The sequence below is a fragment of the Phaethon lepturus genome, unplaced genomic scaffold, assembly GCF_000687285.1.
Source record: "Phaethon lepturus isolate BGI_N335 unplaced genomic scaffold, ASM68728v1 scaffold963, whole genome shotgun sequence".
Classification (NCBI taxonomy): Eukaryota; Metazoa; Chordata; class Aves; order Phaethontiformes; family Phaethontidae; genus Phaethon; species Phaethon lepturus.
Window position 1 is genome coordinate 5,833 of NW_010529465.1, and position 15,897 is coordinate 21,729.

Genomic DNA, 15,897 nt, shown 5'->3' on the forward strand with positions numbered 1-15,897 from the left:
CTTGATGGGGCAGCGTTTGGGAGGAGGAGGCAGGTGGGAGATGCAGGAGACTTGCAAATAAAGCGAGACATCAGAGCGGCCCACCCCCTGCTCTGCCTGCAGACAATCTGTGCCGCTGCTGAAATGATTTCCTGTCTCTGATAGAGTGAGACTTCCGTAACAGCGCTCAGCTCTGTGCCTACACCGTACCAACGGCACACTTTTTACATCTGAAAACCATTCCTTGTAATCCTGCGTGAGGCCTCATTGCTGTGAGTCATTTCTCAGTGAATACTCTTGCTGAACACGTAGAAATAAACTCAGAAACATCTCACTATCCAGAATAATCGACTCTGGGATAAATGAAAACCACAGATAGTACAGAAGACAAATCAAGCTACAAGAAGAGAACTCTTATTTTGCTGGCTGCAGAGTACAGATATTTCCAAGCTAGCAAAGCACACCTGGAGTCACCTATGCATGTCATGTGGTTAATCCATACCCAGGACACCCAGAGATGACTCCGTTAAACCAAGACAAAGGGAAAGCAAGCACTGACATGCAGAATGTTTTCATCTTACCAAGTGTGGGCTTTTGGAAGGTTGTCTGTGTTTGCATCTATTAAATGGATGGTAAACAGTCTGGGTCCTGCAGCGCCTGTAGAACCTTGCAGACAGACATTCTAGTTAATGCGCTTCAACAAAACATCATTCATGCACACAGATTTTGCTGCTTATAAAAAGGCAAGAGATAAAATCACAGTTCCAGCTGCAAACTTAAGTATGTCATAGGCTAAATCTGTAGATCAGATTTGCAGCTGGTGAATGGATGGCAGAAGCGACAGGGCTATTCATGACAATGAATTTGCAGACTAGTATTTTGGAAAGCTGCTAAATTTTGTATTAACACAGTTGCACCTTCAAAAATGAAAAGGCTTAAATGCAAGAAGGTTTTCCTTGTAAAACAGAACTATGCATTTTAATTTTGAACATCAGTTTACTGTCAGGCAACAGGCAGAATAGTATCAGGAGAATCACGACAGCCTAGGACACTGCCATCTTTTCTGGTGACAAAAATTGCAATTTTCAGGAACTTGTTTTAAAGCCTAAGGGTTTGTTGCCAAGCAATGAAGGGAATACAATTTTCATGCAAAAAAGTTGTTTGGTCAACCCGATAATCATGCGCGTGCTTGCACGCAAGGATTTCAACATCGGGCCACAGAGTTGTAGGAGACCAGTAAGCTCATACTGACACCAAAGTGCTACACGACGACAGATTGACCAGCTTGTATCACTACCAGCAATGGCTAAAGTGTTCACCATCAGCTGAACTGCTGACAAATGTAAAAGGCTCTTGGGATCTAAAGTTTGTAAGTGCTCGAGTTATCCAGTATACATTGATATTCTACAAGGGGCTAGTAAATACCACAGGATTTTTCTTTCTCCCACCACAGATTAACTTGGCCTTCACATCAGTCACCTTGTAAAGCCTTGAAACCTTGAAGTGGGACACGCGTCGAACCCGTCACAAACTGCAGCAGCCTTGCCCTTCTTTCTTCGTCAAATGTTTCCACTGCTTGCCAGAACCACTTCACAATATTGCTATCGGCCATGCAGTGCTTTAGGCGTGTGTTTGACTTCCAGTCATTCAGGTCTATCTTATCCAGGCCTCCTATGATTAGCTGTTAAAGGATTAGGAAATGCTTTAACATTCAAAGTCAGTTCAGGTTTGCAGCTATAAAAACGTACATCAACTATTTCATGAAGCCTAGCATTCTCTATGCGCTCGAACCACCTTTTTGGTGCACAGTAGTGTTCCAAAACAGTTTGGAACAGGCAGTAAATCTCTCCAGTTCAACAGCAATGAAACTGTGGCCAAGGAGTACACTTACCAGAACTGGAATTTTCACAAGAAACTAGCGTCAGAAGCCCATTCAATACCTGCTTTTTAAAGTCCACCCTACCTGAAAAGCACAGCGTATCTTTATGAGGGTAGAGCACAGACTTGGAAGAAGGCACGCCATCTCCTGCGCTACACAACGTCATTGTCCTGGTGCAGGTCTGCCCTAGAGAGTGCCAATACCAACTACAACAGAACCTCGCTTGGTTCAGGGTAACATCCTAGTTGTTTTGTTGTTCCACAACAAACCACGAAAGCTTTGCCTCTGTTTTCTGATGTCATTTGTGAGAGGCTCTGACACAGACCAGACATATTACTTCAATCTCTTTTTCCAGATGAAACCAGGTTGCAAAATACTGTAAAAGGAAGTCCCTGCTGGCCAGGAACCTAGCCACCTCCCCTGGCAACGACAAAAAAATGGCACAGAGAAAGCTTCAACCCTCAAAACAAAACGTGCGTCATGTTCTAAATTTCCCACAATATTTCATATTGAGGGTCATGTTTCTGAGAGCTACCGTTTAGCAGCTGCCTTTTCATGCCACCAAGACAGCACCCACTTATGCTCATTTACATTATTAGGACAGTTGTGACTGTTCTGATGCAGACAGTATTGAAACTTTTAACGGATTTTTAATCTGCTTTTTCAAGCAGCTAACAAAGGGAATGCAATAACTTCACGGGATTAATCAGTCTGCACGAATGACTAGCACGAAGCTAGTACTTCCAATACCCACAAATGGTCCACATTCCACAGGTTGCCTTATTTTTTTAAAAAGGCAAAACCAGAGGACAAATTGCTATAACAGCAGTTATATTAATAGGTAGCATTCTGCATCGCAGGTTTAAATGGGAAGACATGAATTTGTTTTCTGTATGCTCTACACTTATATTTTAGTCCCTGTAAACCATGCCCTATGGGCATATAGAAACAGCCATATATGAAAAGTTACTGAAGAAAACAAGTTGTGGGGTAGGTAGCACATTAGGTCTTGCCAACAATTCCTCAAACTTGCAGGACTACACAGCTTTCTGGTACATAAATTGGAATAAGTTTTGTGGGTTTCTTTTTTGTTTGTTTGTTTTTTTAAAACCAGTGCTTGATGGTGGATCAAATTACAAAACAATATTCCATGTGGATAAAACATATACCTCAAGTTCCTTCTGGTCAAAAGGCTTAAGGAGATGTTGGGGAATAAGTTCATTAAAACCTTTCTGCAGAGCCAGGAACTGTGCCTCTATTCCTCTCATAAATCGCCAGTTTACATACAACCTGGGGGGAAAAGAAAAAGTCAGGGATGATGAGCTAGATGGGACTGGGCTTTTTATAGCAGAGCTAGAAGACATTTATTTTACAGAGGAACTTGTTTTAATATACACGTTTTGTGTTACGAAAGAAGTGCTTATCAGTTCCTTTTTCCATCAACAATTAATTATTGCACCATCAAGAGAAAAAACAAAGTACAATTCACAGCTTCATCTTCCCAGGTCTTACAATAGTGCATTGTGTGAACACACTCATGTCATTTACGACTCAGGTATTTCCCTCCAAAATACTTACTTCATTGGTTTCACTATATTAAAGAATTCATCTGCTTACTACCTTCTTTCCACTACATTTGCAGGATATATTTTTGTTCTGCAATACCTGACATATTCTTTCTTGTTCTCTTCTGTCACTGGAATATTCCTGCCATTTGGTTTGAGTTCATGCTGTAAAATCCGCCCAAAAGCATTGTGTTCCACACAAAAAGTATGGTCCAGAACTGGGGTGATATCGTTCTCTCTGGCAATGGAAAGATAAAAGGTAAACCTACTATTTTTGATATTTTGATTGCATTCAGTGGTGATGTTGACAGTCTGCAATTTGAACACTCAGTCTTCAGGATAAACCTAGTAACTATCTGCATTTCACACCACTAGAAGAATATTGCCACAATCACCAATTTCTGTACAGCTTAACACACATTGAAGAGCCAGACCAAATAGGAGTCATCCATCTAATCCTAGTACTACTCAGGATAATGAATTAAACCCTATATATACAAACACACACATACATACATTGCTGTCAAGTATCGGTGTGAAGCACAGAAGAGATCAAATGCAGTGAACTTCAAATACAAAATTCAAAAGAGCGTTTGAGAAGAAATCGAGATAATGCAAAGCAGTGCTGAAGAGTCCCAAAGCTACACCAAATGTTGGATTTTGTTCTGAACTGTAAATGTACAGCAGCCCAAATTAATTCCATTTATTCCCTTTTTATTCAAAGCTGGCTTTCTTTTGAACTGTACTTCCCCTCAGAACTCTGTCTGGAGTTTGGATTTTGATACTGTGATATTCTACTGCATCCATGCAATGTTTAATGATTTAATACCTGCTTTGCTGCAAGGAGAGCTAACACAAGAGTTTGCAATGAATACCTTGAGCTTTCTTGACATAGAAACAGTAGTTTTAACAATTTTGTACGTATCTCCCCCATTACAAGATTCCTGCAAACGTTTTCTATTAAGCATTATCTCATTAGTGCCTAGATACTCTACCCCTTCTTCTCTACAGTAAGGCAATAGATAAATACAGCACTTACAAGATCCAGACTAAACTTTTGTGTAATTCTGGGTCAACAGATTCCAGATCAGAGAGCTGAATGGGCTTCCCTAGAAGCTGTTTGTAAAAGGGAACCGTGAAACCCCCATTGATATAGTGTCCATGGAACACAGCCAAACCCATTATCCGACCAACAAAATGGAAATAAGACAAATGGTCCTGCAGGGAGAGAGAAGAGAAAAATCAGGCAGCAGGAAGACACTGACATCTTGTGGTTACATCTGCGCTATCAGTTGTATGTTCAGTGTCAGCTATCTGTAACCCTCTGGGCAAGAGGAGCCACTATTTTTCCTCATAACATAACCAAAACCAGAAGCATTTAATGATTAAATGCCTCAAACAAGTCTCTGTGCATTATCTGACTAATAAATTGGATCCAAGTCCTCTAGACCTCTCAAAAGGCAAGACTCATGAAAAGAAAGTCCCCATGAAAAGAAAATCCCCATGAAATCCCTAGAACCCAAGATAAGACAATTCCAAGCAAATGAGTTAGTTCTTTGTTTAATCATCAAAATCTTTCTGCTCTTGAGGAAGCAGGCCATGTGCTCGCTTACTTCATGCCTTTCATGTTGCTTATAAACTGACTTTTGAAAACTGAGACATAAGTCCTATCATTGAGATTCTTCCAATCTGTCCCCCCATCTTACAAAGCAAATGTCAAGAAATGTCATGTCAGGAAAAATTCCCCTGTACTAGTAGAGAATTGCTGCTCCTTTTAGGGCCTGCATCAATACAAATTCTCCAGTAAGAAAAAAAAGCAAGCACGGCAGTTTCCTGAGAAAGGGCAAGCAAGGCATGTAAGCCCCCACAGCCATGGGGTGAACACTGCTTAGGATGCAATGCTGTTTACACAACCACCTGCATTCACAGTGAAGATGAATTTCACCTACGTATACCTTCTCAGAATCACCGTGCATCCCAGTCAGTACTGAGGAGTCTCAAAGAAATCAGATATTTACCAAAGGATACCTCCTCTCTCATGTTTTTAATTTCTGAACAAAACCCCTCATGACTTCTTGTCATGGAAGCACAGCTACAACAAAACAACTGCAGGGGATGTCTATTGAAGTAGGTATGTCACTCAGAAGTTAATACTTACAGGATTGATAGAAGAGTCTGGATTGATTTGCAGCATGTAAATATTATCTGTGGAGTACTGGAAGAGTCCATAATAGGGATTCAACATTTCATGGCACAGTAAGTACAACCATTCTCTGCAAAAAAACCAAAAAAAGTATTTTAGAAGGGTGCAAATTCCACTTAAGTTTCAGACAACACAATTATTGTGAATCATCAAACTAGTCATCAGTTATGAAATGCTTATTTCAAAATCAGATCACCTTGTACTACCCTCCATTTGCAGACCAAAAAGGTATGCTTAAAAACCCATAAAGTATCTTACTCCACTCACAGGCAGATTTGTTTTAGTTTAGACGTACTGAAGGGTTTAACATCAGTTAGAGAAGCTACAGCAAGCTGTTAGACAATGCCATCAACAAATGGAGCCTGAACAAGACCCACTTCCAAACAAAATCTTGACTTCGTACAGAGTTCAGATATTTGGAGACTAAGAGATCTGCTCCTTTACAACCTGTACAGTATAAAGAAATATTCAAAAAATCTGTTGTTTAAAATCAGCTCAATATAGCATACCAAGTCATTTAGTACGAGCCTTTGACACCAGGAGGGCTGTGGGACAATTGTTAAATCACATGCTTCCACTTTCCAATCTACCGTGATATGAACACGGCAGCTACAACCACCACCTATAAACTAGATCACAAATAACTTACATATACCATTAACAGATAATCTGAAAGGGAATGATATCAGCCACAGGTCACTTTAAGGAAAATTTCACAGTTAAAAAGTGTCAGACAAACCCCCAAATCTCACCTTGCTACTCCTCCATAATCTAGGCCTTCCTCTCCTCGAAATTTCACCATAAGCCTCTTTTTCAAGTCCTTTGGCCTCATCTTCATTATCTGACGATAGGATTCCTATAAGCGTATTTTTACAATTAGATATATTTCCTTACTGTAATTAAGTCTGCTAAGCTGTCTTACTGTAATACATAAATTGTTACTCAACTACAGAAAACATTATTTTGTTAAAGTGCTAATCTGAAGCCAATGCCAACTCTGTAACACTTGGTGGTATTCACTGTCTCTCCCGTGAAGCAAACTTGCTGCGATCAGGGATCAGTTTTACTTAACTCCTGAGTGACAAAAGCTGGTATTAGTAGTAAAAAGTCAATCAAATACCTCAAATATTTCCTCTCTGGATACTTCAATGCGACAGTGACCAGCCTGTGGTTGCTGAAGAGAGAGCTCATGTCTAAGAACTTTCAGTTTTTGTACCAAGTCTCTTTCATATCTTTGTGCAGGCAACTCCTCACCGTCTTCTAGTGACCCCTCATTTGGAGCTGGCAGAGGCTGCTGGCTGGGCTCTTTTAGCTGGCATTGATGGCTTTGAAAGAAAAGTAAAATATTTATTCTAGAAGCATGACAATACGGAATATATAAAACAATGATGGGAAAACTGATTAAGCTTCTCGAAGAAGCAGCTGGTGTGAAATGTGTACTCAGCTGGGTAATTTCTATAGCATCATTACCCTACATTCAGGGACGTAAGGAATACAAATATTTACAATAAAGAGTTTCAGCATTTTTCAGCTCAGTTTTTATACGGCAATACATTGTGGAATGCTGTGGAGCACAATCACTGAATGCTGACTGAGCCGTAATTAAAAAGTTTGTGTGGTATTTCTCCCATATGGAGATAACTTTAAAGAGCGCAACACAAAAAGAGACCTGTAATGACACAAACAGCTTTATAAATGGAACTATCTAACAAGTGCAATGAATTTTATTCCAGCTCCATGCAAAATAAGGCGGGGGATTCTTGACACAGTAAAAGTACTACATCTATGGTTATTAAAAGAGAAAGATGTACTTGTCACAAATAGTTGCAGCTTCACACATTCAACTCTCCTCATCTATAGTGCTTTATTTGGGTTGTGGAGCAATGATTTTTTAGATACAGAGATTCCCCAGATGGCTTCAAGCACAGACAACTCCCACCCAGGAAAATGTCTGATCTTGGGCACAGCAAGCACTGCCAGGCTGCTTCCAGGGTCAGTTCTCTAACAGTTCAGCTGCCTTTGCCTGATGCAGAGCTTGAGCGTATTAAATCCTGCTAAACCTGAGCTGGCTGTGCACAGCACCAGGCGACTAGACACCAGCCAGCTTTACATTCCTGTTGTCTGGAGCTCAAGGGAGCACGAAGCCAGTTCAGGTCTAGTGTGGCTAGCACAGAGCTAGAACTGCTCATCCAGACAGGCATGAGCTGACTGCTGTGGAACTGCCTGGCAGACCCTCTACCCCACACCCAGGCATTTCCAGAACTGCATATTCACTCCAGCACAGCTTGGGGCACTTTTGTCAAACCAGCTTAAAGAGATCAGTGTTGTGCCAAAATAAGCAAGCCCTCCCTTAAACCTGAGGACTGCAAAGCATGGTAAAAGCATTTTTGAGGAGTCTCTGCAAAAAGGTTAGATAAAACCAGCACTGAGAACCAATGCTCGGACCCTGACTAGAACACTGGTTGCATCTGTTCCCCAGTCTCGTTACCATGCAGTTTTTCAGTCCCTTGTGACTCCCAGACTGTAGTTAAAATTGGGCAAAAATAAAAGGTTTAAGAATCCAAACTTGAGACGAATTATTTATCATGCAAGGTTCTTACTTCATGATGTGATGTAGTCGTGGATCTGTGAATTGTGTGGTTCTGTTGTTATGATCTACAAAATATATTCTTCCTGAAACTGTACTTCTAACTTCCCAACCTGGAGGCAAAGGTCCTAGTTCATCACAATTCACACTGTTAAGGTCTCTAAGGAGAAAAGCAAACAAAAACTTAAAGCACTCCTGAAGTTCTGAAGAAACCAAATTTACATTCAGGGGAGAGGGGGGAATGAATTTGGTGCTCAGTGATTCTAGGTTAAAAGCCTTAGGAGGAAGGACAGAATAGCTGTTTTAATGCAGTCTTTTTAGAATCCTCAGTCTAAGCAGTGCAACTCCCTATGTATGCACGGTACACGGACAGAAAGGTAAATCAGCAAAACACCTTTTGTCTTTGAAAGGCTTTGAAAGTAACAAAGCCATACAGCTTAGAAGTAACTTCAACATGCATCATCATCATTTAGGTGATGACAGGGCTTCTGAGGGCTGTAAAAGGAGGAAAAGACATTTTATCATAGCAAAAATCTCATAGAAAAATTGCTGTTAACACTAACGTTATCCATGTGCAGAAAACCAAACAATTAAGCAAAGGCTCCTGCACCAACCAGGTCTCCAAAGACCAAGCAAGTTAAGAGGCTACAGCAGCCAAATACTAAGATCACCTAATCATTAAAGAAAAAAAAAAAAATCTCTTTAATTAGACAAGGTTAGAATCCTAACTATTTGACTTATAAATCATTGAGAGTATGGCTTTACCAACACATTCACCCCTTTCATCCCAGATAAATTTTGGGTATTGTTCTGAGTGCTGCTAAAGGTAGTCACTGACTTTCAGGTAGTGTTTGAATTGACTACGTAGGATGTATTTACACCTAGAAAACTGAAAACGCTTAAGAGCCCAGCCACCTAATAGAGGAAAATACTAAGAATGGCAAGAAAAGGAATAAGGGAAACCTGTAGATTATTTTTTAGACTAAAAAGCTATTTTTAAGTGAAGTATTCTCTAGACAGTTGGCATGGAATGATCTATTATCCAGGGTTGAAGACACCACTCTATGTATTTCCTTACCTAAATCTTAACCATGCAAGATCAGTATAAATGAGTAAACTGAGAGGCTTTAGAAAGGTAAAAACACTTTGTACACCAAATGCTTCATTAGTGTCACAGTAAGTATAAGCCACCAGGGGATACACAGGCAGACAGACAAGCCTTTGTTAGGCTTCCTGAAGAAGATTATGGTTGTAACCACTTGTCTCAATCAGCTGTGCATCTGAAAGTACTTTAGAGATCTGATTACAGCAAGTTTTAACCTACATCTGTGCTAAATGCCAAGGTTAGATTTGCGCTGCAACTTGGTAGTAAGAAAGCCACCTTTAACTAAAATAACAGTGACCTGTGACTCACAAGACACTGCTGTGTCCACTTACATCGCTGGTCCCGAAAACCTGGCTCTAAGATTTGTTGAGAGAAGCAGCAATACCTTTCATTAGGCCAACCAGCTTCACTGGAAGAAGAGACAAGGCTTTGGGCACAGAAGCTTGACGGGAGTGACATGAAGGAGTAAGCACTGTCACTTCTTCTTCCGACGATACCAGCTAATCTAACATCAGCTATTTTCTCTCTCTCTCTCAACTTTATTTTTCATATCCTTTCATGTACCGTGGTTTTATCAACACTTTTGCCCACACTACTTCATATCATTTTTCTAATATCCTGTTCCACGTTCATGTATTATCCTGCCAGTGCATCAGCTGAAGAGTTACAAACTTTGTGTTTCACTCTTGAATCTGGTGCGCAGGAGGACCAGCGAAACAGCCCAGATTCAGAGCTCCTCGAGGAAGAGCACCACACTTTAGTCACAAAGACCTGGATTAACTGCAGGTTAAGATTTAAAGACGCTTTACTAAACTAATCATGTGAAGGATTCAAATTTTCTAGCTGCAAATCATTGGTCTAAAGCATAAAAAACTTCACCACTTCAAGTTTAAAGATGACAAGTAATCCGTGCTTCAGTTATACGTGAGCACTATTAGAGCAAAAGTTGCAAGTTCAATACTCAGGAAACAATGGCTTTAAGAAAGTAGTAACTTTTTTCCTTCAATTTGCAGTCCAAACTGTTTTCATACCAAAAAAAAAAGTTAGGTAAGACTCAGAAATCTGTAGGTTCACCAAAAAACAAAGTCACATGGATATTTTAGGAAGAATTTGCAAATGGGAATTCCTGAAGGGCTACATATTTTTTTCCCCTTTTGTTTTACATGATTCACAAGTAGATAATTCTTTCTTTGAAAAGGAGCAATCCTTAATGTTTGGTGAAAAGCTGGCTAGAAAGATCCAAAATTATTCCTCCGCTTGTAGCTCTCTCTAAATTTAGACATGCCATTTCATAGATTTTTGCTCTTAAAGATTCAGCTTACTGCCATACACACACACATCAAACCCCCCGCCTTTGTAACTATAAATACATACCTTGGTATCCTAGGGTCATGCCATGTGCTAACTCCAGTCTGTGTGTGCAAAAAATAAACCTGTCCCTGCACCGTTGTTCTTTGTTCTATGAAAGAGGAAGAAAGATTATTCTAAATTACAAATCTGAAAAAGTCTGAATGAACAGTTTGTTTAAAGCCACTAGACTATTATCTTTGTCAGACCTAGGAGAAAGTACTTCAGCCATCCCCCTGATCTCTAGCAGCATGGACTTTTTTTCCTTCACAAATTTACTTTGACTACACATTTCAGTGTTCCTTTTGAAACTCACAAATCCATGCACCAATGTGTTTTAGTTTGTATTTTTATTTTTAGATTTTGAGACAACCCAAATCCCCAAACTAGATTTCTTTGCTCCTAGATTTGGTATGCTCTTTTCCGAGATTTAAATTCTCCTTAATCTTATCCTCCCTAATCTTCTGTACTACTGGCTGCTTTGTTGCTTTTATATTTTCCTGATCTTTTCTCAAACGTGGGCTCAAACCTACACAACATGCCAAGGGGGAAGGAAAAAATAGCATTACTGCTCTAGTTTAAAGAGCTCTTTACATTCGTTCTCCCTAGATACACAGCCAAGATTAGCAGTGAATTTTCTGTAACAGCATCATACCACAAACTCATGTTTAATTTACCATCAACCCCTCAGTGTATCCTGGCGTAGCCAACTGCTAATTAACCAATCTCAAACTCCCATCTGCACTGCTTAGTTCCTTTTCCAAGAGGCAGACCATTAGATGCACGTGGATGCTGCATGTTCTAACAGGCAAACCACATCTATATATTAATATGGGAGAATTTTCCTCTGAAGTCTTTTGAAAAAAAATTTCAGTTTTATAGTTCTGGAAAACTCTTACCATAGCCTTCCGGTAGGTCAGGCGACTGGTGACCATGCGGTCTGTTCTGAGGTGTCTGTACATGAGCTCTGACTTCAGGAGTCCGAAGTCGCTGTGCCTGAAGCCTCTGATCTTGACTGGGCGACTCTACGAAGCGACAGTTGCCTCCACCAGCAGCCCCCGTAGTGTCTGTATATGGTGCTGGTTCCTCCATGAAACAGCTCAGTGGCCTTCCCGGTCCGGAATCTTCATAAACCGTTCTGAAAATGGGGAAACTTCAAGAGTTTCCATCACAGAGAAGTGAATGCAGAAATAACTGTTTCTCTCTCTCTCCATTACTTCAAGTACTGCAACTTTTAACCCAAGATATGCCACTTTCTTAATGTTTTTATACCCCAAATTTCTCAAGGAAGTGCCAGAAGCACCAGTAACAAAAAATATCAAGCCCTACCCAGTGTAGCTTATTTTTTTCAAGTAAGCATCCAGCTATAACCTTACTACCTGATACCTATTCCCAGACAATATATTAGTCACACTGATATTTAATATTTCTAGTGTTAATTATACGCTTTCCACATATAAACCATTTTTCTAATTAAGTGTAAAGAAAACAATCCTTACCCTTCATTCTCCAAAAGCCCTCTACAGTCTACTACAGAACCTCCTGTGCCTATTCTGTCCCGTGTCTGTAAACTGACTGAAATAAAAAACAAAACAAAAAAAACAAGTTAATAATAAAAGAACAACTGTTCCCTTAAAAACAACAGAAACTCCACATTTATACAGGGTAAAATCTTAAGGAAAGCTATGTGCTACACACAAGAGCACACCACTTACCAAAACTCCTTCTATAACCCTAAAGCATTATTGATTTTTAAAAATGGAGAAGGGAAACATCACCAAATCAAAACCTAAGCTGAATATATTTCTCTAACTATCAAGTGTCAGGTTTTACGTCTGTGTTTCATGAGGACCCAGAAAGGCAAGCTGGAAAGAAATTACGCACCACTAGATGTCACCATTACGGTGAGAATTTGGGTTTTGCCAAATATATTTATGTACCAATGAAAAGCTTGGGTTGGGGGACAGCAAAACCTGGTGAGATGCGGTAAACTAACCATAAAACTAGCACTGCCTTGTTGCAATTTGGAAACGGGTTACATGAGTCAAAGGTATTAAAATAGCAATTTGCAAAATTTCTTTTCACTCCTCCAGATCCTCTTTTCCAAGGAAGATTCTCTTTGCCCGTCACCTTGATCCAAACGCAACCAATTTCACAGTAACATCTACCCTTCCAGAGCTGTGTTAGAAACCTTGCCAGATGCATTCCCTCTTTTTAGTATTTTTTTTCCATTATCAACTGAGAGAAAACAAACTCCTACGTAGGAGTACAACAAAAATTTTCAGGTTATGTAATTTAATCCCATTAAAGTCAGATGAAACAACACAGAAAAGGCATGGAAGCAACAGTGACTACAGGTTGTTTTTTTTAATACAACATTTGTCCATATAGCGTATTTACCCAAGAAGATGAAAGTTTAGCCGAGAGTATTCTTACCCACTATTTGGCCTCGTACAGCATCGGTATCTGTGGGATTTAGTTTGCATAGATCCAAACGCTGGTCTGCAAATGAGAATTGGAAAGATCAACAAAACACTGGGGAGGGATGGGTGAGAATACTAGTCACTACTCAGATACAAGGCACGGAAGGTTCTTGATTGCTCCAGGGAGGAATTGCTCTTACATCCAGTATCTTTTAGCCTGCTGATGGCATTGGAGAGGAGTCGGACACACCCCAGGAAGCCAGCTCCCTGTTTCTTGTGGATTTTTTTATGGTTCCATACACTGATGGTTATGGAATCTGTCTTCCCAACATATCTAGAAAAATACATATTAGAAGAATAATTTTAGGAAAAAAATAACCTCTTTTTACTCCACAGAATCTATGCTTTATTCGGTACAAATTCTGATACAGTTTGGTACATTGGTCATGCTGCTTTATTATAAATACAGAAGTGCTTAAGGCTGAAAAGGTGTTATTAATGAATTATTGCACTATGATCTCACACAGCATGTTAAATTGATATTGCTGCAGCATGAATTTAACTATAGACAGCCTCACTAGAATCTGTGCAACAAGCTGATTAACGTACAAAACTTTAAAATGTATGTTTCTAATAATTTGAAGAAAATTAATCACTACAACAAGGACAATCTTTTGTAAAAGCTGGACTGCACTGCTCCAGTAGAGTGTACTCTAAGCAGTTGTGCTGTGTACCTGACACAAATATTTCCAAATTCAAACACCCAAAAGCAAAGCACCACTCCTTTATTAACAGGTAATTTCTTGCTGCAGAAAGTCAGTCCTCCTCAGCAAATGTGACTCTTCTTGCCAACACAAAACAAAGTTGCAGTGCCAACCCTTGCATTCCATTTACTAGATAAATCTCTGGAATATTTTTTACTTATGACCTTACAAACAACTCACAGATCGTAATGCTGGTTCCATTTGGGGTCCAGTGTGTTCTTCACAGTGTCAGTTGAATGGCACTGACCTGACCCATCAACAACTATTTTTGCAAATGGGTCAGGAAGTCCTGCGGAAGCAAAAAGGTGCTATTAAACACAATATTTTTTGCTTTGTTTCTTCTAAGATAACGCTATCATGAGCTCCTGCTTCCCCCCACTTCCACCCTCCCAGAAAGTTGCCTTTATCCTAAAACTATTTTAGTAGACCCAAAACAGAGAACTGAGTTCCTAATTAGATAATGTACTTCTGTCATACAGATTGGTATCTACTGTATAGTGTGAAAGTTTTTAGAAAACAAAAGGTTAAATGTATTTAATTTAACAGTGCATACCCATGCATACTTGTAAGTAGGCATTTTTATTCAGTCCTTAAGATAATAGCAAGACTGCAGCACTGGGGTACTGTACTCACACCCGTGGCATGCTTTACAGAGCTGTCCGAGAGGGATGTTCTTGGTACTCCCGCCCCAAATTGTAAGCAGCGACCTGCTTGTGGTCTCATCAGTCTGCGAGTCCCAGAATTTAAACTAGAATTTGTGAGTCCTCGGTCCTTCCACTCCTAGAGTCTATGCTACCTACACACAATTCAGGGTAATGTCTACTCAGGCAGTAATGCAATGTTACTGCAAGAATGGAACCACGGAACAAATAACATACATAGATGAGCCATGACAGTAATGCACAATCTACAAATAAATCTGATTAATCAAGAGCAGAAAGTTATACAATTAGGGCATACTTACTGAAGAAATCTTTCTTTGCAAGATTCTTGGCACATAATACTGCAAAACAAAATATCAGATAGAGAAATCTTAAAACCATAAAAAACAACCTTTCCGGCAGATATAGATAGATATCAATCTATATATAGATTGATATACTACAATCAGTATATTGTAGCTGATATAATAGCTGTATATCAGCTACAATACTACCTGATCATAATTCATAAAAAACCCACCCAAATGTTAAATGTGAGCATTGTTTTCTTTATCTGTAATTGGAATATGTATTTACATAAAGAAAAAAATTCCTTTGCTTTTGTTCTATTGTTACCATATACAGAAGATTTAATGAATGTCCCTTTGTGTTAAAACCTCTTACTTTTCTATACCACGTACTTACACAAACGCTAAACCAGGATTTTGTTGTGTTATTTCAGAACCCACTCATTTTAGAACAAGGACTAAACTGTTTCTGAACCAAGAATGGTTCTGGGACTCCTGGAAGAGACCTCTACGGTAAGTCCCATCAAATACAGTGCAAACTCCTGCTCTTTGCACACAAAAGGGACGTGATCCATCGTAAAACACAACACGGGAGGTGTGCTGTAGCAGCGTAAGTAGTTTGCACGTACAAAAAGGTTTTGCGCTAAGTATGACAGGACCTCACTCAGGAGAAAAATACACAGTGAAAAAAAAACGGCACCGGTGAAAAAAAAATGGCATCAGTAGGTTTTCCTTTGAAAGGGCCACAAACGAGACATCATTTCCCCCTCTCCAATTCTACTAAATAGCATAGTAGTTTAAGCAAAAATTAGATCAGGAAATTTGCATCAATCTCCGTTTCTACCATGCCTATTACCAGCTACAAGCCTGATTTTGCTTATCAGTAAGGACTGCTCAGTACGATCTCAGCAATCCAAGTTGTTCAGTATCCATTAAACTCTTATAATAGGCCACGAAAAATAACTACAGAGCCAAAGACGAAAATATTAGAGCTCTAACGTACCTAAAACTAGGATCCAAGAGAGGAAGATAACTATAAAAGACCTAACTATTTTCGAGGTAGTCTCTTTCCCACGCAGTTCTGCTCTTTCAGCAG

General features: G+C 39.6%; 1 protein-coding gene across 1 annotated transcript in view; it reads right to left on the reverse strand.

Moving 5' to 3' along the window:
- Positions 1 to 15,897, reverse strand: part of SMURF1 (SMAD specific E3 ubiquitin protein ligase 1) — a gene marked incomplete at its 5' end in the record, with an annotated part of 16,334 nt that overhangs the window by 296 nt on the left and 141 nt on the right. Inside the window, 16 exons of the mRNA XM_010283927.1 lie at positions 561 to 636; positions 1,459 to 1,660; positions 3,028 to 3,148; positions 3,524 to 3,661; positions 4,463 to 4,641; positions 5,582 to 5,696; positions 6,379 to 6,482; positions 6,747 to 6,951; positions 8,227 to 8,373; positions 10,693 to 10,777; positions 11,565 to 11,803; positions 12,165 to 12,240; positions 13,102 to 13,167; positions 13,289 to 13,422; positions 14,033 to 14,141; positions 14,817 to 14,855. Of these exons, the coding sequence (XP_010282229.1) occupies positions 561 to 636; positions 1,459 to 1,660; positions 3,028 to 3,148; positions 3,524 to 3,661; positions 4,463 to 4,641; positions 5,582 to 5,696; positions 6,379 to 6,482; positions 6,747 to 6,951; positions 8,227 to 8,373; positions 10,693 to 10,777; positions 11,565 to 11,803; positions 12,165 to 12,240; positions 13,102 to 13,167; positions 13,289 to 13,422; positions 14,033 to 14,141; positions 14,817 to 14,855 (2,035 nt within the window). The remainder of the gene's footprint in view (positions 1 to 560; positions 637 to 1,458; positions 1,661 to 3,027; positions 3,149 to 3,523; positions 3,662 to 4,462; positions 4,642 to 5,581; positions 5,697 to 6,378; positions 6,483 to 6,746; positions 6,952 to 8,226; positions 8,374 to 10,692; positions 10,778 to 11,564; positions 11,804 to 12,164; positions 12,241 to 13,101; positions 13,168 to 13,288; positions 13,423 to 14,032; positions 14,142 to 14,816; positions 14,856 to 15,897) is intronic.